Raw genomic sequence first — 27794 nt, 5'->3', positions numbered from 1 at the left:
GGAGATCCATCGTACAATCAATCCCCTTTGCGGCGCTAGTGAGTCATATCCACTGTCGGCCGACCGAGGTTTCCAAGCAGAAGAAGTGCGGTTTGTATTTTATTTTTTATTTATTTATTATTTTTTTTGCAGCTGCTGGACTTCTTCCAGTACAAGACGATGAGGTGAGTGTCATTATTATTATCAGCCGAAAACATTACAAAACAGTATTTAACGCAGTCATGTGTTTATGATCAAATGTGTTTCAATGACAAGCGAGTGGTGTTTGTTTGTTGACTGTATTCGGCAGCATTGGGTGTTAGCAGAGCTCCAAGCCGCTGGCAGCCCACACAATGCAGCAGCCGCAGCCGCCTTCAATTGGCTTGTTAGCATAGCAAGTTAGCTTGCAGCTAGCTGTCACTTCAGAAAAAGGTGAATTTATTTCGTGTGTTAACAAGAAGAATAGAAACGACGTAGCTGCCTTAATATTTAGGCTTGATTCATAAGTTGATGGCAGTTGTATCGTGTTGTGGGTGGTAAATTTAATCAAGTTCCTGTTAATATATTTTTTAATAACATTTATACCCTAGGTTCAAATAAATCCATGTAAAAAAACAAAAAAACTGTTATATGAAATATCAAGTACTTATTTATTTATTTATTTATTTATTTTTTATAAATCTGTTAGGACAATGCACAATTCTATATTTTCAGTGCCACCGGTTTTTAATGACTTTATTTTATATTCCCTTAGCCCAGGAGTCGGCAACCCAAAATGTTGAAAGAGCCATATTCGACCCAAAAAACAAATCTGTTTTAAGCGTGTGTTAAAAAAAATCAAAGCCTTATAAGGAAGGCAAAGTGTCTATATTAGCCTACTATCCAAATGACATAATGAGCATTCATGATTAAATGTTTATTTTTCCTGCAAGGCATCCTGGAGAGAATGACGCACCACGTGACTACTCTGCTGTACGATGGTGTTTTAAGTTGAACTTCCGTTATAGATGTGTTATGTTTCGTTGCATTGATGAAATTATAGAAATATAATAAAGAAAACAGATTTTTTTTTTCATTTTTATTTTGAGGATTTAAAAAAAAAAAGTAACATGCCTCCTGTAATTTCAGACCTCCCCATGGAAATAAAATGCAATCCTCTTCATTCCTCAATAATACAAACAATCCTCTTCTCTTTTCCCACTTATCTGGGCAACAGACAGAGTGTAATAAAAGTAAAAAGCAGCATCCTCTTCTCTTTTGACGCACAATACAACGCAGCCATCCCCGGACCTGAGCAAGAAAACACAATAATATCCCTGTTTCATTCCAAATATATAGTGACAAAAATCAGAAACCACTTTATAAAGACAGACACTTTGTTGCTAAACATGTGCCGATGACCGAATTGTGTTCTTACCCGTTTAATGTGACTTCTGTTTTCGGGCATCACTGGGCAGCTTCTCAACATCGGGCATGTAAGATGTAACTTTAATCTCGGCACATGACTGCAAGCTCTCATCTGTGAGGTGGTTGCGGTATTTGGATTTAATGTAGTTCATGTTTGAGAATATCTGCTCGCACAGGTATCTTGATCCAAAGATGGATAATACTCCAAATGCATATTTCTTCATGTTTCTATAACTGTCAAGAAGAGCATTCCATGTTTCAAACACAAGTTTCTCGGGTGTTGCGAAGCTTTCAATTTCACTCCATTCGTGGCTTTGGGCAAAATGGGCTTTCTGGCGAGTGACATTTTCAAGCTCGGCTGTCAGACTTTTGAATTTGGAAACCCATAAATCTTTGTCAGCTATATCGCCCATTTCCATTTGGAGGTCAGCTAGATTTAGTCCTAGGAATGTGTTTAACAAGGACAGCTAGCATGCCTTCCCTGGAAATGTCTTTCCACATGACTCTTTTTGTTATTTGACAACTTCTCATTACAAAGCAGACATGTAGGCGAACCTTCCACGTTGGCAATGAAAGCACATGATTCGGTCCAAGAACTGTTGAATCCTCTGTTCTCCTCAGCTATCTTTCACTTTTTCCCTTTGCGATCCATGGCCCATCACACACCCGCCGTTTTGTCTGCGACAGCCACCTGCCACGCCGAGCTCAAAGAAGCACGCGTCGCAGGCTATGACGCAAATTTTCCTACAGAAACCACATTAAAACAAAAAGTATATTTCCATTTTCATACATTTTAAAAAAAGCTCCAGGAAGCCACTAGGGCAGCGCTAAAGAGCCGCATGCGGCTCAAGAGCCGCGGGTTGCCGACCCCGCCTTAGCTGTTTGCATTCCCCAAATATATCCATCCATCCATTTTCTGAGCCGCTTCACCTCACTAGGGTCGCGGGCGTGCTGGAGCCTATCCCAGCTGTCATCGGGCAGGAGGCGAGGTACACCCTGAACTGGTTGCCAGCCAATCGCAGGGCACATACAAACAAACAACCATTCGCACTCACAGTCACACCTACGGGCAATTTAGAGTCACCAATTAATGCATGTTTTTGGGATGTGTGAAACCGGAGTGCCCGGAGAAAACCCACACAGGCACAGGGAGAACATGCAAACTCCACACAGGCGGGACCAGGGATTGAACCCGGGTCCTCAGAACTGTGAGGCTGACGCTCTAACCAGTCGGCCACCGTGCCGCCCGCCAAATATAGTCTAAATAAAATATTTGTCCTCTTCCATCATTAGATTTATAAAAAATATATGTGCAGCAAGTGCTTCTGGTTATATAAACAAACATCACTTATCATGTGTCAGAAAAGATTTAAAGCCCAAACTACAAACTGGTGTCGTCACGATACCAAAATTCTGACTTTGATAGCTGCAGAAATTACCTTGGTACCGCTACTAAAACGATATCACGGCAAAAACTTTGCCGTCAAAAGATTTGTTGTTTTAGCAATGTCATCGTGATCATATGTAAATAGAAGGCCACTAAGTATATCATATCATACACCTACACCAAAGCTAAACTAGTAATACAAATTAAAACAATCCCTAGAGCTTTTTATTTGGGTTGGGTTGCCCATGTATTTGTTAGCTAGCAGGCTTTTTCTTGGAGGATGGGGAACAGGCGGGAGGTGCCAGTATAATTATGGGGTATGTACGGTTCTATTAATGCCAAATAAACCAAAGCCAAATAAATTCATAAATTCCTTTCAGCACTCTAATTCAGATCCTCAGCAAAATATAATTCCTTGTCTCATGCACCACACTTTTTATTTGTGTGTGTGGGTGTAATCCTGTGAACTGTATGTGTCATATTATTTAAGTTTTAAAACTCTTAATGACTTGATGTGAAATGGGGTACAGTATTTATAAAAGCAAAGCGAGTGGTGGTCTAAGACCTTTACACAGTACTGTATATTTGTAAGTGGCAGTGAGGTCTTTAGCAAGTGCAAATGGCTTTCAAAGATGCCTTGCAGAAAGGTTTTCCCATGTCGGTCCGGCGCACCCTGCTGGCAATGCAGGCAAAATAATTCCAGATAATGCTGCGTGTGTCTTGTTTCTTCATGAGGAGGTGAATGTCTGCAGGAGCATAATACTTAAATACCGGTACTTAAAAATTTTAATTAATTTTTGATAGCCGGGTATAATCTTGTCTATTTGCTGTTTTTGTGCACAGACCAAAGCAATAAATTATTGGCGCCATCTGCTGGCACCTTGTTCACCTTCAAAAGTGAAAGAATGTTTCTGCTTCTGTCTCTGTTACAATGTACCTGTATTCCCTAACATTTATCATTGTGTAAATACCTGAAGGATAATCTAATGACTTAGTACTGTTTGTGTAAAGTGCTAATCGCAATTGTTTTGCCCATGTGTGATGCCACATCAGTTTGTATTAACGTGTTATTTCAGATGGTATGCTAGCTAATAATATTGATGAGCCCCATGTGAAGGTGGTTTATTTGTGTTGAATAATTTAACTACTCATTACAGTTTTTCATATGTTTTTTATGTAACATGGGTTCATGATTGTGTACATGCGTGATGTGTGGTTCTTTATGGCATTCTGTTTTAAGTGCTTTGCTTTGCCACCATCTTGTGGCACCGACACGCAATTAAAAAATCCTATCAAGGGGAGCGGCAATTCTTTGCACATTTCTGCTATTTGCAGGGGGTAGGGCCATGCCGCCAATTACGAAGGGGTTAACGGTATGTAGGTGTAAAAGGGTTTATTTTACATATTACGTTTACATACATACATTGTCTTTTTTAATGTATTGTTTTCTCTACCAGTCCACCAGAGTCCTGCTGACCTTACATGGCATTTGTCTGGCCACCACCCAGCCGCGTTGATCAACATGCAAGGTTTCTACTCCAAGTTGGACTCGTCCCCGCTGCTGGGCGCGGGCCTCGAGGGAGAGGGTGCCCCCATACCCCTCAGCCTGGCTGTGGAGACCGAGAAGGCCCAGGCCCTTTTGCAGACGTTCAGCTCCGCCTCCGTGCTGGCATCGGCGGGGCTCGGCGTATTCTGCGTGGCGGCGGACCACGCCCTGCAGCTTCCGCTCATCCAGCATCACCTGTGGCTGCGCGCCGTGCTGGACAACGGCACGCACGCTATGGTGGGCCTGTGGTCTTGGGCCGTGGTCATCGGGCTCAGGAAGAAGAGCGACGTGTACGAGGTGTTGCTGGCGGGTCTCCTGGCATCCATCATTGACTTGGACCACTTCTACATGGCCGGCTCGCTGTCACTCAAGGTGCTTTTTAACACATATGCAGAGTCAAATGTGTCATTTTACAAATCACTTAATTAATATACACCAACTTTTTCTCACCCAGGCCGCCGTCTCCCTCCCTCAGCGTCCTCCCCTCCATTGCTCCTCCCTCATCCCCGTCGTCTGTCTGTCCCTCCGCTTCCTCATGTGGCTCGGACGCATCAAAGACGCCTGGTGCTCGTTGCCTTGGATGCTGTTCATTTCCATGGCGACGCACCACGTGCGGGACGCCGTGCGCCACGGCCTGTGGGTGTGTCCGTTCGGGAACACGGCGCCGCTTCCCTACTGGCTTTATGTCAGCACCACGGCGACGCTTCCTCACCTGTGCTCTGTGCTCATGTACCTGACTGGAACCAGAGACGTCATCTCCACTAAACATGGAGTTGCCATCGATGTGTAGACTGGGTACGAACAAATGGATGGCGAATTGATGCACGGAAGAAATGTGGAACAAAATCCAAACAAATGAGAGCCAGTCACAGGAACTTTTAACTTTCTTACCTTAAACATCCCGATTGGCCGTTTGTATGTCTTCGCCTTTAGCGGTATTTATTATGTAGTGCATTACTGTACTTTATCACAACTACACTTTCTCACAAGTATTTACTTTAAACAAAATGTCGTAAGAAGCGTTGCCTACCTTGAGCAGACTTTAATTGTACATGCTTTCATTGTAGTTATAGTCGAACGATTCCTTTTGAAAAGTCCATGTGCAGACGCCTTTGTGTTTTAATATTAAATAGGAATACCATTATTTATAATAGATTACGTTTCATAATTAAAGTATTTACATTTGAAAGGTGAAACCACTTTATTTGCTATTGTTACACTGAAAAACTCTAACTTTACGAATAACTCAGATAACATCTCATGATATAACTAATCTTACTCCTAATTATTTAAAAGGCCTTTGTAGACACACACTGTAGTTTTAATGTTTTGTCCTAATTCTGAGCCAGTATAGAAAGAAGACAACTGTTGTTTTCCAAAAAAAGGCTTAGGCTTTTTTAGGTCTTTTAGCTCTTTTAGCCACTAGATGGCGACAAGGAACTTAAAGTTGAATTATTCCAAGTTTCTTTTTTTTTCTTTAAAGAGCTCTTCCAAGTAAAGATCAAAATACAGTTGTAAATGACTCCAAGTTAGACATTTTAATTAAAATGTTATATGTTGTGTATTTCCGTTGTGTGCAGCGGTACTCTACAATAATTTGTAATGTTATGATTTATTAAGAGTTTATTCTCACTGCTGTTTTTATGGCATAAACAATATTTAGGATTTTTTTTCATCACACATTATTGTACATATGTCTGATGTCAAACTTACTTGCACCGAGCAGGTTCTGTGGACAGGCACACTGAATCTTAAACTCCCCCCCCAGAAATAGTTTTCTCTTGAGCCAAATCTCTTATCACTGTTTTCAGTAATACACTTGAAGCCTATTTTGCACATTGTGAGTTTGTTTCAATTTGTTTTAACTGTATAACGACTTAAGTTTAGTTCTTGTGGGGCAAAACAATGTAATGTAATGCACTATTATTTTAATCTCAATAAACAACATCCTAAATGTGTATTTGTTACAGGAGGTACAACCGCACATCACTTAATCATTGTTTCAGCTTTTACCGTGAAGAATTGAAAGTGCCCTAAAGCTGCTGGTGTGATAAAATAGTTTTATTTTTTTTACAGAAACATACAAGGGCAGGAAGAGAATAACAGCTTATGGTGATATCTGACAAATGCATGAAGCAAAGAACAAAACTAAACACACCATGTACATCTGAGGATGGATGCCTGAGTGTAAAAGCAACATGCAGGCTCCTTCTGGCATCACATACAGAGGAAACAATGTTTCACTGGAGAAAAAAAAAAAAGGCTCACACAGAATTATGGACAGTCACTAATACTGTACTTCGCCCAAAGAAAATGTAATTGTATTACAAAATGTGTCTAACAGCAAAGGGGGGGTGGGGGGAGGGGCTTCGTGTGGTGTTTTTAGTTCAGTTTTACTTTCATAAAAGTGTGCTTTTAACAATGGATGCAGGTCATAATTTAAGCAAATTGGGGGTACACAAATGAAAATATCTATGATGGCATGAGGCAATGTTCCAAAACAATTTAAATGTTTAGTTGGGCAATCCCCTCCACTTTTTAAAAATTGTTTTTATTATTTATTGATATGACAAATCGAACTAGAAAGGGCGAACGTTATCTTCTCCAGACAAAACTTGCAAAAAAAGTGTTGTATATTGTCATAAAAAAAAAACAATATAAATGTAAAGGACCTTATGATGCCAAATAATGTAATGACAAACAATTGGTTTGACCGAGCAATGATCAGTAAAGAAATAACAAAGCAGCTTCATAACTGAGCAGGACAACACAAATACACAATGTTGGGAACATATAGATGAAGTATCCTCAGGGATGTTCTCTGACGCTCTTACCTGGAATTTCTTTTCTTTTTTTTTTTCAGTTCACATATTTTTCATCAATTCCTTAAATATATAGGTACGAATGGTTCATTTTTAATATCTATGGAGTGACAACGACCTTACACCAACGCAAAACTGAGTTAACTTGTGTTGTCATAAATTGGTTATGTACATTACAAAAGGAAAAAAAAAATCATTCAGGAAATGTTTCATTACATACGTACATGTGATATACAATAATACACAAAAACAAAGCTTCAACTGGACCTGTGCATTTTATGTGGGGCTAGCTTGAGAGAACATACAGTCGTCAAACCGCAACTAGCTTGACATCTATGCATCTTGTGCTCCTGATGCATCGTACACAGTCAGTCATTCAGGCATTGACTGCACAGCTTTGGATCACAATACAATGCCAACACGAAATCAACAGAGGACACAAACACAGGAGAGAAATGAAAGAATTACTTAACAAACTGAGGTAATTAGGGCTTTTCATGAGCATTGACCTCCCAGTCATTACTGTTTACCAAAGAAGACGGTTTTAGGACCCAAACGTAGTGAGATAAAGATAGGCTCTTGTCAGGTAACCATGGCCACTGTGGTCCTTGACTATCTTGCCAGACCAGATGGCCACAATGAAACTGGTCAAGCAGGGAATTGGAACTGAACGCATATTTATTTTTTTCTTTAAAAACCTGTAAGGCAATAGATCCTTCTTTACTTGCTGTAGTGTAAGTTTTCTTGGCAGTACTCCCTCCTTTTTACTTGTAAAATAAAGTAAAATGACATCCCTAACTACGGTCTGTCACATATCAGCAACGATTGTGAGCGTCTGTGCGCCATGTAAAAAGAACCCCGTGTCAAAGTCATCTGTGAGCTGCGCTTGCAAGCTGCAATGTGTTGTCAGACAATTTAGTAGCAAACTGGACAAATCTTCCAGTGGAACCTCTAAATTTGTACTTCACAGACACAAAAATAAACTTCTGCAGTGACACAAGACTTCAGGCAAAGTGGTGTTTAATCTTTATGCTAAAAATTGAACAAATTAGATGTTGACCAGCCTTTTGGTACACATTCTGTTCAAAATTAGAGGCTCCACTGTATTATGATCAAAATAAAAAAAAAAAGCTGCCCTCAGAAACCAGATTTTGCATTACTTACAATGTGTAACCTTTCTTACAAAATTCTACTAAACTGTCATAAGAACAGGCTCCTTGTTCAACCCCATTAGCCTATTAGAGCCAAAGGTGCATTGTACAAACATCTTTGGGATTTCCTTGCAGGGCAAGACTTTCCCAAAGGATTGTTCTCTTCCAGATACGTAAACCCTTAAAAATACAATTTAAACTACTTTGTAACAACATTCAAACACATAACGCCTCTGAAGGTTTCTAACTTGCTACATTAAGTGCTGAAAACTAACAGGGATACATTTAGAATTATTAATTCAGTCAATGATCATTGTTTTGGGTTTGTTTGATAAAAGACACTAAACTGCACTTTACACTGAATAATCTGAATCAGCATAAACAGATTCACTAAAATAACTATGACATTTTCCTACATTTGTATCCGTTGTCATAATGCTGATGGTTTGTGAAAAGGCCTTTATCGACTTTGTATCCCCATTTTTTTAGACACCCTCCATGGATGCATGAGTACATAGAGGCATTTAAAAAAGGAACATAACCGTGCAATTAAAAAAAAAAAAGTGTAATACATGAAGTGTTTACAATTCAAGTTGCCCAACTTTTTCTCAGCTGCCCTTCTTCAGGCCTCTTGATTTATGCTTGACACTTCAATGCTGCCAGATAAAAGTTATTATTCACAGCATTGAGTCTGTCTGTTAAAACGGACACATGAAACTGTGCAGCAAAACCACCGATGACTACCAAAATAACCTGAAAGAAATTAAGGGAAATGTAAATCGATGTGACAACTGACAGTCTTCCATCATATCATCATAAAAGGGGACTTGGGTGGGATTGTTTGTGTCATCACAGATCTTAAATGGATTCCGGTTCATTTATTGTAGTTGGATACGAAGGTCAGCATGCTGTCATGAATGCTGAATCTTCACACAAGCCCTAGAACAGGCTGAGGAGTAGATGATGTTTGACATTGACCTGAGAGAGAGAGGAGGAGGAGAAGGATGAAGAGGGGGCACCACATTAAAAACAACCATATATCATATCAATAAGCACTGCCAGATGTAAATAACAGACTGGATGACATATTTAGAAGCCCATAATATGTGCAAGTTTTTTATAGCAACACATGGACTGGATTTGCCCAAATGTAGCATTTTGATGGTATTTAATCCATATGGTGAATAACGGCCTCAGCCAAGTACTGTATGGTAGCCACCAGTCTGTATCGTGTTTGTTTATTCGTTTGCATCACTGCCATGCCACTTGTTTTAACTTCGCAAATGGATTTAGAATAAGCGAGTGTGCCCTTTAGGTTTATAATCATCTCCACCACAGAGGCCATGTGCGCCATCAACAACTATCTCCCAAGCGGGCAAAGCTGAGGAGAGGCACAGCCACATGCGTGGGAAGTGATCATAATAAAAAAAAGAATAATAAAAATACACGTGCAACAACATAAACGTGTGCTCTCACAACTGGGTTTCTACACGGAGGCAAACAATCAGAGGAAAGGAGGCGGTCTTAGCCAAATATGGACAAAGCGCATCCAAAACTGGGTCAAACAGAAGTAGCTGTCAGAGGGGCCTTTTCTGGACATTTGTATGACAAATGCAAGGTGTTTTTTTAAATTAAATGGACACTTTTATACTAAGTCCATATTAAAGAATCACTCTATGGAAGTCTAAATGGCCAAAATACGGGACCTTTGAAAAAGACTAACAATTTTTGCTCACAATTTAAAAGAGTTCCCCAGCGACTTCATACTGCCAATAGTCTCTGACATTCTTCGGTCAAAATACATGTCATGCTCTAAATTAGGCCTGGTACACACAAAGATTTTTCCACTCTTAAAAGATTTTTCATCTGCTACGGACATCACATAAAGTTTAAAAAAATCAGGTATTGAACAGTTTTGGTCGTCATGTTTGTGATGTGCTCTGAGAGTCTCAACACAGCAGACCACAAAGATTCTGTTGTACCGCCGATCTAGAAATCATGATCACACGTAATCTCACAAAACCGAAGAAGAAGAAACTCTTCCAGATAGGAGGCCATGTTTCCCGAGTGTTCTCAAAGGTTGCCGGAGCCGAGAGCATTGTAAAATGGCGATGTTCTAAAAAAAAAAAAAACGACTAAGACATTTTAGTTTTTATTTACGGTCGCTTCCGTGTTTGTCAGGCTTGGGTGCTTCTTTGATTGGCTACATTGTTTTCCAAGTCACCGTTCTCGGCCTCATGAGGCGGGAGGAGTCAGCGTTCCTCAAACACAAAGAGTTTTTGGTTGTAAATATTGAACACGTTCATTATTTAAGTTTGAAGTTTAAGTCTGACCTGTTGCTAACCCTAAAATCGTGACGAATCCATTCGTAAGACACATCAGACTTGAGGACAATCTTATAGGATAATCTTATAAGACATAAAATTGTCTGGCGTTTGACGTGCTTGGTCGGGAAGGGGCAGAATCGCCCCAAACAGGCGGATTGTCTTTTTGTGCGCTTTAAGTGGGAACCATTTTGATGAATTTGCGGGGGGGAAGCACAATATGTCTCCATTAATATACAGTAGAACTGGCAACTATAAATTATAAAGTGCCTCACATCAAACTGGCATGGACTTCATTTTGACCATTGAGGTGAGCTCCTGTTTGGTCACATGTTCACGCCGCCTCTGCCTCACCCTGGAAACACAAAACAATTATTATTCGCTTTCAACAAGAACAACAACAAAAAAACAACTTCAAATGATAGCGTAAATGGTTAAAAATTGAAATGCTTGTGTTTGTATATGTGGACTGCAAGTGGGTGTGTCTTACCACATCACAAAGATGAGGGAAAGGACAGTGGCTATGATAACCACGGCAAACAAAACCAGCAAAATCACCAATCCCAAATTACTGTCATCCGGCACAACTGGCTCTGGAAGGGAAAGATCAGGATTTTAGGCGAAAAGAAAAAGGTGATGAGAGGGGCAGAGATCGTGAGATTCAGAAGACTGATGGTAGAATGAGACGAGATGTCAAAGTTTAGTAAAATAAATACAGTAGTTTAAGAATTCATACCCATGTCTCTGGGTTGTTTGAGGGACAAATGCGAATGGGTGCATGATAATTTTGATATAACTCATTCTAAATAAGCTATCATTGCTTTACATTATTGCTTTACATTAATCTTTACAATGTGGTGAGAGTCAACAGACCCACACAAAATAAAACAAATACAAATCAAAGTAAGGGCAAATTCACACATGGAAAAAATGTTGACTGATTGATGCGGACTGATTGAGAACACACAAAGGGAATTAATCTTGTTCACAGCACATTTAGAAGGTCTAATCACTCACAAATACAGTTTTCTATCAAATTGAGTGCATCATGGACTGTGTTTAAAAATGTAAGCTTGCGTTTAGAGCGTGCACTTTTGGAACGTGCGTGTTGGCAACAGCGTGCCAAGTGCATTCTGTATAGCACAGCTTCCATGCATTTTTATAATTTAAATATACTGCTGTATAGAAAGCACTGACAGCTCACGGGTGCATATTAGTGGAATTATATGTAATTTGAACCGTAAGGCCAGGACAAGGCATTTATAGTAACAGTAAATGATGCCTTATATCGCCTGCGGCGATGAAAATGAGCTTCGATCTATCCAATCTCATTCAAAGCCAGTAGTTTGATTGGCGCCATATTCACATGGTGTTCTTAAGAGGAATTAGTGGGAACTTATACAAAAAGTTAAGCATGATCATATGACGCCAATAGTTTGATTCTGTAGTTCAAATATCACATTTATGGCAAAGAAGTAAACTGATATAGCAAATGACCATTCATTCATCTTCCGTACCACTTATCCTCACAAGGGTTGCGGGGGGTGCTGCAGCCAATCCCAGCTGACTCTGGGCAAGAGGCGGGGTACACCCTGAACTGGTCGCCAGCCAATCGCAGGGCACATGGAAACAAACAACCATTCACACTCACATTCACACCTACGGGCGTAGAGTTTTCAATTAATCTATCATGCATGTTTTTGGGATGTGGGAGGTAACCGGAGTACCCGGAGAAAACCCACGCAGGCACAGGGAGAACATGCAAACTCCACACAGGCGGGGCCGGGATTTGAACCCCGGTCCTCAGAACTGTGAGGCAGACGTGCTAAACAGTCTTCCACCGTGCAGCCACGCAAATGACCACACATTTATCAATTGAAGAAACTTACTATGTGATTTTGAAGTTGAGGTTTCTGGCTTTGTGTTGAAGGGAAAAAAATAGTCTGGAAAATTATCCTCTGGCGGTTCAGATGTGGCGGGATCTGCAGGACGAACACACAAACACACACAAATGTCAATTGTTTTAGACACCAAGGCTTGCTCAACTCAAGAGCCCCACATGTTCTTAAGAGGAATTAGTGGGAACTTATACAAAAAGTTAAGCATGAGCATATGGCGTCCTAAATAAACTCATTTCATGACATGCATACTTTAAAAATGGCAACAAGAAAAGCTTTTTCAAGTAAACCAAATAAACCAACATTCACTTTTGACTATCCATTCCTCCATCTACTGTGTTTTTTCAGGGTCATGAGGAACAGGAACCTGTTCGAGCTTACTGAGATGGCAAAAAAGGTGTACTACACCCTCAATCACAGCTAGCATTTTTTCTGCTTTTTACCATTACCTTTATGTAAGGTACCGATGCGGAATAAAGGCTGAGGTGGGGGTTGAAGTTGCCCTGAGAATTGGCTGTTTTCCAAGGTTTGTATCAGAGGCAAAACGGCACCAGTGTGGAAGGGAGTGTGAACTTAAACAGTCAAAAGTAACTTCTCACACCCTCTTTGCATTGAAAGATGCTGTCGCGCTGATATAGCCACACATCTAATTATCTCATTGCGGTAGGCCGCATTGAAGGCACATTTCATTTGCAGCAATATCCTGTTTCCGTTGGTGGTCTGAAATTGACAAATCCCGCCATAACTGGTACTCTGAAGTGCCAAATTTCCAGCCAGTGTGAAAGGAACTAGTGAGACACTCAACCATACCAACATAACTGAGTGGGAACTGAACTCTCACGGGCTGCACGGAAGTGAGCCGAGTGCGCCACTACAGTATGATTGATTTTGACTAGAACTAATGTGCACTGTTATTGTGACACTGCGGCATTTATCCTTGCTCACTAATCCCTGTACCTTTACTGACGTTTTCACTGCATATAAATGAGCATCACGATCCTACAAAAGTTCTTTTATTTCAGCAGTTCAATTCAAAAAGTGAAACTTGTATTATATAGATTTATTAACCACACGAAAATACCATCCATCCATCCATTTTCTGAGCCGCTTCTCCACACTAGGGTCGCGGGCGTGCTGGAGCCTATCCCAGCTGTCATACACCCTGAACTGGTTGCCAGCCAATCGCAGGGCACATAGAAACAAACAACCATTTGCACTCACAGTCATGCCTACGGGCAATTTAGAGTCTCCAATTAATGCATGTTTTTGGGATGTGGGAGGAAACCGGAGTGCCCGGAGAAAACCCACGCAGGCACGGGGAGAACATGCAAACTCCACACAGGTGGGGACGGGGATTGAACCCCGCACCTCAGAACTGTGAGGCTGACGCTCTAACCAGTCGGACACCGTGCCGCCACACGAAAATACGTTTCATAAAAATAAATCATGAAATACTGTACTGTCAATTTTTGAATTGAAGTAACATTTTTAAAAGTTTTCCACAATTTTCTTACTGAGATACACCTGTAGATGTGACTGGAATATTATTTAAATAAAGTCAATCTCAGAGATCTCTTTCTAACCTTCCCAGGGCCGGCCATAAAGCAGAGGACTCCAGTCACTCCACTGGCTCTCAGCGTCCAGTTCGTCCCTCGCTCGCACTTGAACCTGGTGAAGGTGGCCAGCCAAGGCATCAAAAATCACAGCTAGACTCTCTTCAGAGTAAACCTAAGTTAGACAGGACAAGAAAGGGCAGCAAAATTAAGAAAAGAGGAAGTACTCTGAAGACATGTCTTAAATACAATAATTTGATTTGTGTTTAATTTAATGTACATGGACCCTTACTAACCTCTGACCAGTATAGAGATCCATGTGGCCTGTATCTTATGTGAAACACTAGTGGGAAAGCATCATGTTGTGGCCACGAGGAGGGAAAGTTCCATGAGATAATCAGCCTCTGTGGATAGCCTTCCACTTCATTTACAGACACAGACTCTGGAGGGTCAGGTTTCACTGAAAAGAAAGAAAAAGGGTTTGGGTAAGCAAACACCTGAAGACATTCAAACGAAAGATGTGTTTACTTGGAATTTTTTCGTTGGTTTTGTTTCTACACGTTAATATACACATCAGCTTTCTCTGTACAAGCTGTAGTCAAAAAGCCTCTTTGAAATAAAAGCAGTTTGTATGGTGCTACTGTAATTGCATCGCAAAATCACAAGGAAAACTGGAGCTTGAACTGCAGATACTGTACATAATGCCAACATCATCTTGCCCATATCACTCAACTTCAACCTAAAATGTGTTCCCATATTCATACCAATGTGAGATGAAGAATGTAAAGGTGAAAACTAAGGTATAATTATCAAATACTGGTATAACGGTCTTGAAGATGCTGTGATGATGAAGCGAACATATGGTAATCATATGCAGCCTCTGCACATACTGTATGACACTTGGTGCTCCTGTTTGAGGATAAATGAGTAATAAACGCAGGCCGTTTGCTGTACAAAGCTCTGTATGCAACAATGAAAGTGATAAAGGCAATAAAGAGAACCTGATAACATGGGCTACATTATAAATAAAAAGAGTGTGTGTGTGTGTGTGTGTGTGTGTGTGTTTGTGTGTGTGTGTGTGTATGTATATATATATATATATATATATATCTATCTCTCTCTCAATCCATCCATTTTCTGAGCCGCTTCTCCTCACTAGGGCCGCGGGCGTGCTGGAGCCTATCCCAACTATCATCGGGCAGGAGGCGGGGTACACCCTGAACTGGTTGCCAGCCTATCGCAGTATACCCCTATTCAGGACAAGAGAGAATAATTCACTCATCCAAAAAAATCTCCATACTCACGGAGCTTATCTAACTTTAATCGGGTAGACGTTGTCTCAGACCCAAGGGCATTGGTGGCTGTAATTTTAAGCGTGTGGATCATCTGCCAGAAGGATGGAGGCTTTACATCACAGTACTTGTGGATTGCGTCCACCAGGCAAGGCTGCCACTCCGGGCCAGTCCCCCTTGAAAAAGACAAAAAATTTACTGACATGATGAAAATAATAAGACATTTATTATGTAAGGGTTAGAACAAAAACACTGCAACCAAGTGGTCACTTCAAATAGTTTATATTCATGTTGAGCTGCAATAATTGGTTTTTACCTGAGGGAGGCGTTGTACTCGACGGGAAGAAAGGTCTTCATTGATTCCACCCAGGAGCAGTGAACATGAGCGTGATTAGGAACTTGACAGGAAATGATAAGCAGCCCAGGGGGATCTGGAAGAACAAGAATCAGAGGTAGTTATTTATACATACATTTAGAGGTTGTGTTATCCTTGAGACAAAAGAAGTAGAAGTAGCAATATAAGTTTCAGATACTGCACTACTAAAAACAATTGGCGTGTATTTGGCGCCCTCTCCCTCGAAAGGAAGGCCACTTAGGGAGCCATTTCCTTTTAAAGACAGTCACAGGAAGTGAAATCTTTGTCAATGTGGTGGAAGTAACGGCAGTTTTCTTCAAGTACCAATAGTAATAGTCTGATTAACACTGTGGCAGAAACCTAGCTCTAAAAAAAATTATGAAAATTTAAAAAGTTAAAAAAAACACTCGAGATAAACAGAAATGTCCTATATTGAATAAAAGAGCACAGTGTATATTAAAGCTGTAGAAAGACTAATGTATAGCAGGACAAATAAACTAAAGTGCACCAATTTCACAAGAGACTTTGTGATGCAGACAAGACCACTTACAGCCCAGTCTGAGTTTGATGGAGTGAAGGAGGAGCCCCTGGTTGTCATAGCAGCTGTAGTTGCCCTGGGCTGAAAGGTTGACGTGCAGCAGGACTAAGGATCCATCTGATGTTACTTCGTGCCATGGTAACGCTGGGCTGTCATCTAGATGCCACACCACTGGTATCCTACTAAGGAACATGTTATTAAGCTTGGGAAGACTTGACTCAAAAGTGATTATTGTGGGTATTAGCACCACTTTCTTTCCAAACTGCACCGTGAACTTCAAATTTACAGATTACATGTCCCTGGTCATGTCTGGTCTGTTGTGTTGCGCTAAAAAATTTACATGTTGGTTTATCAGTCATACCAAAGGCAATTGCAGCCACTTTGTTGTTGTTTTTCTCCTGAGGGTACAAATGAGGCATACCGTAATTTCTCGTGTATCATGCGCCCCCATGTATAATGCGCACCCCTCAAGTTGAACTAAAAATTCTACCCATGTATAATGCATTTTTACAATGCGCGATTTTGCTTGTACCCTTATGATCAAAACATGAAGTATTATCTGTAATTTGTTAGTTTTTTCAAATAATTATTCTGATGTTAAGCACTTTATTCATTCATTCATTCATCTTCCATTCCACTTATCCTCAATAGTGTCACGGGCGTGCTGGAGCCAATCCCAGCAATCTTCGAGTGAGAGGCAGGGTACACCCTGAAGTGGTCGCCAGCCAATCGCAGGGCACATATCAACAGACAACCATTTGCGCACACAGTCACACCTAAGGGCAATTTAGAGTCTCCAATCAACCTGCACTTTATTTGAACACATAATACTTTCTTTTTATTTACTTCTTATTTTGAAATTCACAGACCTACCTTTATTTAGTAAATGAGAAAACACACAGTTGTGCTCATATGTTTGCTTGCCCAGGGAGAATTTGTAAGATGTGTACAATTCTTTTAAGAAAACATGAACGACCATTTAATTTTATTTTAATGGGATTCAAATTAACATGTCAAGCATTTCAGAAATGTATTATCATTAAACAAAACATAACCATAAAGAAATTAAGGATGGTTGTTGTTCAGTCATCAGTCGTATTTAAAAGAAACAACAACACTATTTCACAAATTCTGCCTGGGTATGTAAACCTATGAGCACAATTGTACAAATATGCAGTCATATGTACCCCAGTCATATTGGAATGAAAGTGTAGGCTACACCTTTTTCATAACCTCTAGGTGGCATACGAGAATGAAAGTGTACAACTTTTTCATAACCTCTAGGGGGCGGTGGCATAGTGGAATGTAAGTGTACAGCTTTTTCATAACCTCTAGATGGTGGCATATATTTATAAAATGTGAAAGTCTTTTCCATTTTCTCCTATACCTGTAATGCGCCCTATTGACGTTTGACAATTTTTTTTTTGTGGGGGGAATGTGCGTTATACACGAGAAATTACAGTACATGTGCGGTACAGTATTTATTCAAAGTGATGAAGCACCTGGGGATTAATTGATACATAGCACCTATCCTCCTGTCAACCTGTAGTTCAGTTTGTAAATGGGAATATCCCCCAAACACTACTTGGTTAACTGAATTAACTCCTTCTGCCACCTAAAGAGGAAATTTAGGGCTTTTCAATTATACCAAATGTGAAGGAATGGGGTTATTCTCCCTTTCACTATCTCATTAAAGGAAAATGACATCCATCAGGGCAAGCACTTTTTATGGGAAGAGGAAATAAAAGTGCGTAATACTGTTTATTGAGCTAATTTTGGCTTGAAAGGTTATTGGCATATAAATCCCTTAACCAACACATTAATAAATTGTCTGAATGATTTTAACTGTATTCCGCATGTCTCCACTGTAGTGGATGCATAAGATCTTAAAAATAAAACATTTTAAGAATTCTGTTTAGCTCACAAAGATTGAATTTAAAAAAAAAAAAAAAAAAAAAAAGGTGATTGGATTAATTTTTTTTTTTTCTTTCTGGTAGTCAGGAGGCTATTGGAGCGGCCTGGGTTTGAGGAAATATGAAAAGTCTGGTAATTGACTATGTTACCTAAGTTTGGGACTTTCTTACAAAACCAATTAGATGAAATTGTTTTCATCTTGTAGTTTTTCCAAAAGATTGACTACTATTGTAAACAATAGTTTACAAAATCCAGTATACCTTACCGGAATCATCTTGGCCATTATAAAATAGAAATGCAGACAACATGATGGCACAAACACAAGTTTTAAATTCCTTACTTAATTTGTGACTTCCCACATGCCAGTGTCACATTAGAGTCCAAGCGCCCGTACTGCACGTCCGAAACTGCAAACACAGATGTCACATAAAATATTAAAGCACACTGCTTGTCTGGCTGACCTACAAGCAGTCATATTTTATGTCACCGTGGTCTGAATTAGTGTGATGTATGCATCACAGTTTACAGTAGGGACACAATAACATGACCAAAGAAGGTTAGGGGTCCTTCAGGGACTCATCTGAGCAGACTTTGTCTTGAGTGTTTAAGTTGCTCTGGAAGTTCGTCTGTGTAATCATTACAATTCCATTCATCAGTATCAAAAAAGCAGCTTTGCTGCAATAATAAACTGCCACTAAAGTGTAAGGAATAACATTAAAACTATTCACTCATACACTTAATCGTACTTATGATATTAACAGTTTAAGCTGTTCAAGTGTAAAAACTTGTAAGCCAGAAAAAGCCCTTGGAGAGGAAAAACCCCGGCAACAAAGGTTTACAATTTTTACCACAATTTACCATAAACTATGGATTAGCCTTTGAACAAATGCTTCTTGATCAATGATAGTCAAGATGAACAATCAATTATCCGTCCACCTATTTCCTACTGCTTATCCTGTTCAGGGTCATGGAAAAACCTTGATATGGGTGAAAGGTGCAATACAGACTGGACTGTTGATGAGACATTTGTATGGCACAAAGACATATACATGTAGTGTTTTTTGGTTTTTTTTGTTTTAAATTAGATGGCAAAAACAACATTATCTTCAGAACCAATTCAGGTCTCACAGAGAATCCTTGTCTGTCTTCATTATTTAAGACAGAGTAATTACTTAATATAATATTACACATCAGACTGTTTTGTGTCCAAGTTTGATACAATGTCTGAGTTAGTGTCTGGATTCAAGATGAGGTCGGATTTCCGTTGTGATATAAAAAGGTCCAACTTGCAGGCCATTTGACTGCATTACAAAAACTCGACACAGCATGCAAGTTAATTCAATTATTTCTGCCCCAAATCACAAATAGTATTTTCTTACTCACAGGAGTGGAGTGCAATGGCGCAGTCTCAGTTTTGAGGTATCCAACAATACTTTTTCCAAAATTGTTGCAGTTTATAGGTCACTTTATGTTCAATAAATGAAAAGGCTCACACTTATAACATGGCCAAAATATTTATACCAAGCGGTCAATATTACATATGCAATTGCCAGGTAAGCAAGATTTGGTGCAAAACGAAGAGCAGTGTGTAACTGAATAAATATGTGTGTTGAATTTAGTAATTTGCCAAGTGGATACGATATCTTCAGTATAAAGTGTGTGTGTGTGTGTGTTTAGATTGCTACATGATATGAAAGTTGGCTTTTACAGCACATCTGAAGTGGAAAAATATTTAACAGGCAGCACAGGGCTAAGCACACAAACTTTTTAATTAATTCACAACCTCAGTGCCCACTCTGCAGGCCCTTTCTTACTCGGTAACTCAACATTTGGCCAGATTTTCAGTTTTGTGTTTTTCATACACATAAGTCATCTCATTCACCAATTGCTCTATATGCGAGTCACATTGGCATGAACAACACAATACTTGTTAATTATTACAATTACACCTTAGAAAAGAGGAATGAGGCGAGGGAACAAAGTCTTTTTTCAAATGCTATTACAGTGCAGTCTGTAAATTCAAATTCCCACTGTGGTACAATTGCGTATTGGACCACAATGTCAGTGAAAAAGTGAGCCTCTAAAGTCAGAATTCAAACATCTGTCAAGCATGAAATCCTGCGGGATTTCAGTATAGCTCACGAGATCTCAACATACCGAACAAGAGATCAGTTTAGTGAGTGTTCAGTTTTTATGCTTTAATATCAACAGTGATTAGATTTTTTTTTACACTTATACAGCAATTAACATTGTTAAAAGTGAGATGCTTGAGGCACATGGGCAACATGAATCATTCATCTATGTTTTATTGTTATTATAAAAATGTATTGATTCATATTTGCCTGGGGGGACTTCAATGCTCACGTGGGCAATGACAGTGAGACCTGGAAGGGCGTGATTGGGAGGAACTCCCCGCCCCCCGATCAGTGTTCTGTTATTGGACTTCTGTGCTCATCACGGATTGTCCATAACGAACATCATGTTCAAGCATTAGGGTCTCCACATGTGCACTTGGCACCAGGACACCCTAGGTCGCAGTTCGATGATCGACTTTGTGATCGTGTCATCGGACTTGCGCCCGTATGTCACTCGGGTGAAGAGAGGGGCGGAGCTGTCAACCGATCACCACCTTGTGGTGAGTTGGCTCCGATGGTGGGGGAAGATGCCGGTCCGACGTGGCAGGCCCAAACGTATTGTGAGGGTCTGCTGGGAACGTCTGGCAGAATCCCCTGTCAGAAGGAGTTTCAACTCCCACCTCCGACAGAACTTTGCTCATGTTCCGGGGGAGGCAGGGGCCATCGACTCCGAGTGGACCATGTTCCGCGCCTCCATTGCTGAGGCGGCCGACCGGAGCTGTGGCCCGAAAGGTGGTCGGTGCCTGTCGTGGCGGCAATCCCCGAACCCGTTGGTGGACACCAACGGTGAGGGATGCCGTCAAGCTGAAGAAGGAGTCCTATCTGGCTTTTTTGGCCTGTGGGACTCCTGAGGCAGCTGATGGGTACCAGCTGGCCAAGCAGGATGCAGTTTTGGTGGTCGCTGAAGCAAAAACTCGGTTATGGGAGGAGTTCGGTGAGGCCATGGAGAAAGACTTCCGGACGGCTTCGAGGAAATTCTGGTCCACCAGCCGGTGTCTCAGAAGAAAGCAGCGCACCACCAACACTGTGTATAGTGGGGATGGGGCGCTGCTGACCTTGACTCGGGATGTTGTGAGTCGGTGGGGAGAATACGTCAAAGACCTCCTCAATTTCACCGACACGCCTTCCCATGAGGAAGCAGAGTCTGGGTTCTCTGAGGCAGGCTCTCCTATCTCTGGGGTTGAGGTCAACGAGGTGGTTAAATAGCTCCTCGGTGGCAAGGCCCCGTGAGTGGATGAGATTCGCCCTGAGTTCCAAAAGGATCTGGATGTTGTGGGGCTGTCCTGGTTGACACACCTCTGCAACATGGACAGTGGACATCGGGGACAGTGCCTCTGGATTGGCAGACTGGGGTGGTGGTACCCCTTTTTAAGAAGGGGGACCGGAGGGTGAGTTCCAACTACAGGGGGAATCACACTCCTCAGCCTCCCTGGTAAGGTCTATTCAAGGGTGTTGTAAAAGAGGGACCGTCAGGAAGTCGAATCTCAGATTCAGGAGGAGCAGTGTGGTTTTCGTCCTGACCGTGGAACAGTGGACCAGCTCTACACCGTCGGCAGGGTCCTCGAGGGTGCATGGGAGTTCGCCCAACCAGTTTACATGTGTTTTGTGGACTTGGAGAAGGCGATCGACCGTGTCCCTCGGGGAGGCCTATGGGTTTCCTCCGCAGGGTGTCCAGGCTCTCCCTTAGAGATAGGGGGAGCAGCTCGGTCATCCGGGAGGATCTCAGAGTAGAGTTGCTGCTCCTCCACATCGAGAGGAGCCACATGAGGTGGCTGGGGCATCTGATTCGGATGCCTCCCGGACGCCCCCCTGGTGAGGTGTTCCGGGCATGTCCCACCGGGAGGAGACTCCGGGGACGACCTTGGACACGCTGGAGAGACTGTCTTTCGGCTGGCCTGAGAATGCCTCGGGATCCCCCCGGAAGAGCTGGATGAAGTGGCTGGAGAGAGGGAAGTCTGGGCGTCCCTGATAAAGCTACTGCCCCCGCGACCCGACCTCAGATAAGCGGTAGAAAATGGATGGATAATTCATATTTGCATTGGTTTGACCTTTAAAACGGTGACTTTTTGCCTGTAGAGTTAATAAAGGTTTTATGCCATGCCATAATTTTCACCCTAAAGACTCAATTATGCTCAATTACGAAGGCATTAAAATAACGTCAGTAATTTTGAACATTCTGAATGTCCTTGCCACATGATTAGGAATCCCACTGGTGTTCTAGGCAGGACACACTGCTGCAATATGATTGGCTCTAAGACACGTACCACTGCAATATGATTGGCTGCTGCATCCCGAGAGGACACACCCTATTGCTTCCAGACAGGAAAACAAGTATGTAACATGTATTATAAAACCCACTAACGCTAACCCACCCTAACCCTAACTCAACCTAACCGACCCTAACCCTAGCATCATTGCTGAACAGACCCCCGGCAACAAGACTGACTCCGATGAGTACGAGAGGGAACCCGGCGTGTTTGATTGAGAACTTCCCCAGCTGTTCATTTCGGATACAGAATATGAGGACTTTGAGGGTTTCGTGGATGAGGATTGATAAAAAAATAACGTGAGTACATTGTTAAATACTAAATACCGAACTCAGTTTTGCTCCCGCTGCCTTTTTAAAAACATACGCTAGCATGCATGCTAGCATATGTTTTAGCATGCATATATGCTACCATATGTTTTAAGCTAACGTATGTTTTACCATGCCTGCGCCCAATAATACAGTGCGCCTTATGTATGTGTTAAATACAGAAATAGACCCCGTAACTGAGACTGCGCCTTTTAATATGGTGCGCCTTATGGTCGCAAAAATACGGTAGCCCACAAGTCAAACCACCCCTGTCCAGCCCAAGCATTTCAGACAAATCTTGCACTCCAGCAGGAACTACACTTAGCAACACCAAAAAAATACAAGAACAAATTGAATAAAATACACATAAATGACTTTCTTTACAGCTGTACTGCTATATTTCATCTGTTGTGATATTTTAATATTTGCTGTCCTTATAAGACTAAAAGCTGTTTCTTCAAAATACATTTGAGTTCAGGTTGGAGTTAGCGATTTGAATGGCTATACACAGCTGAGAAAAGCAAAATGTGGTACCTTGCTGCAAGGGTTTTGAGTAATGCGTACAGTTTAAAGGCGCCCATAGGTCCAATATGCAAGATGATAAAACCTCCTGACTGTACTAAGAAAATCTAAAGTAAGCACATACAGTAGATCATGTTACATGAATGAAAGATAAAGACACAGTCAAAAATAAGCAAATAAACGGTGAACTCTGTAGAAGAAAGTAAAGATACAGATAGTACATTTTGAATAAGAATCCATCCATCCATTTTCTGAGCCGCTTCTCCTCACTAGGGTCGCGGGCGTGCTGGGGCCTATCCCAGCTATCATCGGGCAGGAGGCGGGGTACACCCTGAACTGGTTGCCAGCCAATCGCAGGGCACATACAAACAAACAACCATTCACACTCACATTCACACCTACGGGCAATTTAGAGTCTTCAATCAACCTACCATGCATGTTTTTGGGATGTGGGAGGCAACCGGAGTGCCCGGAGAAAACTCACGCAGGCACGGAGAAAACATGCAAACTCCACACAGGCGGGGCCGGGGATTGAACCCCGGTCCTCAGAACTGTGAGGCTGACGCTCTAACCAGTCGTCCACTGTGCCGGCTTGAATAAGCATACTAAATATTTTTATTTTAAAACAATTCTTTCTTTCCTCTACTCTCTTGCCTAATGCATGAATTTGAGTGACAGATTAATGTGTATCATTTGGTGCGGCTCCAAGGATGTTTTGGCCTTGGCAGATATCTGCTTTCTCCCGAGTGCCATCCTAATGTAGTTCCTCCAACTATTTGTTTTTAGAGTTTTTCCATCTGAAATTTTTAGTTAATACCTCTCTTGAAACTTAGTCAGATTAATTTAGATAACGCACTCTCTAATCCTTGTTTTTGTGTATGCGCATGCGTGTGTACATGTGTGTGTGTGTGCGTGCGTGTGGATATGTGTAATCCTTGGTGTAGTGCAGAGGTGGCTGGTTTGAATGTGCGTATTCATGTGTTTTATTGGCAGTCAAACACATTATTCCCCAAACCCGCAGCGTTCCACACGCATCTGATTTTGCCTCTGGCAAAAAGGCCACAGCACATGCACAAGTACCCATACATATACAGTACAGACAAAACCGCACGCATATGCATTTAAGTGCATGCCTCCACATATACAAATAAACCTTCACACAAATTTATGTGTAAAGGAAAGCTGCATGGCTTTCTTTGTTGAAATCAGTTCAACAAAACTTAGAACTCACCAAAAAATAAAAAAAGGATGTTGTGTAGTGTTATGGGAAGGGGAAAAAAGTGACAGTTTTACTCAAAGGGCTAAGGGCCAGTAGCCTTATTAATTAAATGAATAACTTAACCTCAACTTGGCTCAGATACCAGACATAGGGAGAAAAAAACATTGGAGAGCCCTTAAGAAAAGGAGAACAATGTCTCGGTAAGAAAGAAACGTGCAACAATATCAATTTCTCAATACCAGATTTTCAAGCTAATGGGTAAGGGAAAACCAATCAACAATAGAATTCTTCTGAAGGGCTGGCTCACTGAATGAAAATATGAATTTAAAATAGACTAAAAATGGTTGAAAAAGAGAGCCATAAAAGTGAATGTGGTTGCACTAGATTAAAAATGTTTTAATTTAGAAAAGTTTTTTACGGTGTTTTCCCAAAAGGACAACATATACAGTTAAAGCAGTGATTCCCAACCTTTATTGAGCCAAGGCAGATATTTTACATTTGAAAAATCTCACGGCACACCAACAAACAAAAATGTCAGCAAAAGTGGATACACAAGTCAATTATACACTTTCTGCCATCTAATAGAAGAGCATTTATTTGTTCTGTCTGTCTTTATATGCCACTTGCATAGATAGATGAACAAAGATACATAATTTGTTGTGAATAAATAATATTCTGACCAGTTAAGTAAAATTTGATAATTTCCCACGGCACACCAGAAGAGCTCTCACGGCACACTAATGTGCCACGGCACACTGGTTGGGAATCACTGAGTTAAAGGATAACCAGTTATTTTATTCTAAATGGTAGATGCCTTTCCTCCCTCTCCAGCAGTTTCTGTAACTGTGATGGGTCAACAACACCCAAAGTAGTTTCAAACCTCACTCCTTGTGAGTATACTGTATATACAGTAGGTGTGCGTATGCCTTTGCAAATCTATATTTAAAATATGTCCTTATGATAAGGGGAGGAGTGCAAGGACTAGAAGTGTGTGTTACCTTCATTGGTCCAAATCTGAGCACCACTGAGACACAGTGACCAAGATAAAAACCAGATGACTGTCAGACTCCCAGGACTAGACAAAAGACCTGGCATCTGGAAAGACACAGAAGGTACAGTGTAATCATGAGGACTTATGGGAAGCGTATCTGCAGCTTTTTATTTTCAAATCTATTCATTAACTTTTAATTTGACCACTGCTTAACAGCACTACATTGATTGAGCAATAAAACGAAAGCAAAAATATATATTGTTTAGTATATAGTATAGCATAGTATTAAGATATACGGTAGGATAATACTGTATAGTACAGTATAGTATTGGATAGTATAGTATAGGAGGCTGGTTAACATTCTATTTGATAGGAAATAGAAACAATCTTTTTGAGTCACACTTGCCACCAAATCTATTATATGCAATTTAAGCATCATTTGATTGACATTTAAAATTCTTTACTGTCATACATATGTAAAAATAAGTAAGACGCTTGATATTAAAACAGATAATTGTCACAAATGCGCAATGTGAAGGTGAGTTGCACCTCACTCATCTAATTATTTTAACATCCTTATCACACAAGTTTCAAACTTCTTAGTTAGCTAGTATTTGAATCCCGGCTAACCCTTACAATGAGTCCGCTTCACAACAGTTTCTGGTGTATATTAGTCTTCTCTTAACAGCCCTTGTTGATGCTTGTCCTTCTTAGAATGAGTATTGCTAATTAAAAAAAAATTTAAAAAATAAAATAAAATACACTCATTAAAAAGCAAAAAATAAATCAGAAAACACTCACACATACACAGATAATCCTTTGATGAACTGAGCTTGTTTAATGCAACTTTAGAGGCATGTGTTTACCGAATACAATTAGTTTTTTTTTTTATTGTATGACTTTTGTGATATTCAGGGGCATTCAACTTCCTCTGCAGTATTACTATAATCTCCAGTACAATGTTCTACTAAAGGTTACCCAACAGTTATGCAAGAGTTAAAACCGCATTATTTCATATTTGAGGATTTTTTTATTTATTTCAGAAATACTGTTTATAAAACATGCAAGAGGATTCAATTAAGGGAAGGCATATTAAGCTCTCATCAATAGTTTGTCAAGCTGACATTTTTTGCAAACAGTTCATGATGACTAACTGCAGTGCAGTTTCAATTTTTGGCAGACAAAAGGCCGCTCAGCTAAACATATCGGTTTTCAAATTATAAAATAAATATCAACAATCTTTCATCAATACAACGTATTATCATTGGCTCACGTAGTGTCAGTGCGCTTGCCGGAATCTAATCAACGATCACAAAAAGGTGCTGCGATAAATGGACAGTGATTGGAGAGAGTTAAATTTTAAAACAGGATGACGTGATTGTTTAAGTCAAACAGGATGAGGACTTTTGACTTTGAGGAAACATAACACCATCAAAATAAAAGGCAGCCCTGATCCAAGGCCAGTTGACCACTACCCTATTGAACCTAAGTGAATCTGCAACTGCAACCATATGAACTGTTTGTCAGGACATATTTTCACAACGGTTAGAAATGTTCCAAAAGATCAGAAAAATATTTCCTGGTCAATTATGTAAAATAAATAACAAGAAAGTGGGGGGGGGGGAAGGTATTTTACTTTGCCCTGACCACAGTGACAAAGCTATCACTACACTATACGATGGGTACAACCTTTCTATTCCAACATGACCGTGCCCGAGGGCACATTAGGTCAATAAGCCATGCTTGGGTGAATGAGCCTGAGAGCCTGTATCGTCTCACCATCAAACACTTTTGAAAAGAACTAGAAAAGAACATAACAAAATATTGTACAAAGTCTCCCCAGAAGAATGAAAGCTGTTGCTGCTTCAAAGGTGGGATAAACTCCATATTATATTTCATTTTCAGTTGTAATAGGTGGCTAATTGCCCCAACAGATTTGTCTGTTGCAGTCCATAGCCAGCAATCATTATAATATCTAGGTCTGAAGAAACCTAAATACTCATGCAGTAACTTGTAAGAAAGAGACAATGCTATGAAAGCAGTACAAGTTTTATTTACCATTCATAACTCATTGTAGCTCTAAAAATCTCATTTAAGAAGAGCACAAAAAGTTATGAAAACTATATACGAGAATTGAGATAAAACTATTTGCATTGTGCTATCATGATCTGGCATAGTGGCGTTAA

The 27794-nt window shown here is 40.6% G+C and overlaps 2 protein-coding genes across 3 annotated transcripts in view; one reads left to right on the top strand and one right to left on the bottom strand.

Moving 5' to 3' along the window:
* The first annotated feature begins 117 nt into the window (after positions 1-117).
* tmem267 (transmembrane protein 267) lies at positions 118-6277 on the top strand. Its single transcript, XM_061698800.1, has 3 exons — positions 118-164; positions 4231-4691; positions 4774-6277. The coding sequence occupies exons 2-3, from the start codon at positions 4296-4298 to the stop codon at positions 5107-5109; spliced, it is 732 nt and encodes a 243-aa protein (XP_061554784.1). The 5' UTR covers positions 118-164; positions 4231-4295; the 3' UTR covers positions 5110-6277.
* An 88-nt stretch (positions 6278-6365) lies between these two features.
* il11ra (interleukin 11 receptor subunit alpha) overlaps positions 6366-27794 on the bottom strand; it is a 48679-nt gene continuing 27250 nt past the window's right edge. The window contains exons 2-12 of one of the 2 annotated variants that reach the window (XM_061697674.1): positions 25616-25712; positions 18507-18573; positions 16265-16434; positions 15676-15790; positions 15372-15535; positions 14364-14527; positions 14098-14242; positions 12506-12598; positions 11107-11209; positions 10892-10971; positions 6366-9270 (exon numbers count right to left, since the gene is read on the bottom strand). In XM_061697674.1, the coding sequence (XP_061553658.1) occupies positions 10893-10971; positions 11107-11209; positions 12506-12598; positions 14098-14242; positions 14364-14527; positions 15372-15535; positions 15676-15790; positions 16265-16434; positions 18507-18573; positions 25616-25712 (1197 nt within the window). In that variant the 3' untranslated portion in view covers positions 6366-9270; position 10892. The remainder of the gene's footprint in view (positions 9271-10891; positions 10972-11106; positions 11210-12505; positions 12599-14097; positions 14243-14363; positions 14528-15371; positions 15536-15675; positions 15791-16264; positions 16435-18506; positions 18574-25615; positions 25713-27794) is intronic. The other variant, XM_061697675.1, reaches the window with a different exon arrangement.

The sequence above is a fragment of the Phycodurus eques genome, chromosome 15 (assembly GCF_024500275.1).
Source record: "Phycodurus eques isolate BA_2022a chromosome 15, UOR_Pequ_1.1, whole genome shotgun sequence".
Lineage (NCBI taxonomy): Eukaryota > Metazoa > Chordata > Actinopteri > Syngnathiformes > Syngnathidae > Phycodurus > Phycodurus eques.
Note: the sequence above shows the minus strand (reverse complement) of the source record. Positions and strands in the feature narration are given on the sequence as shown.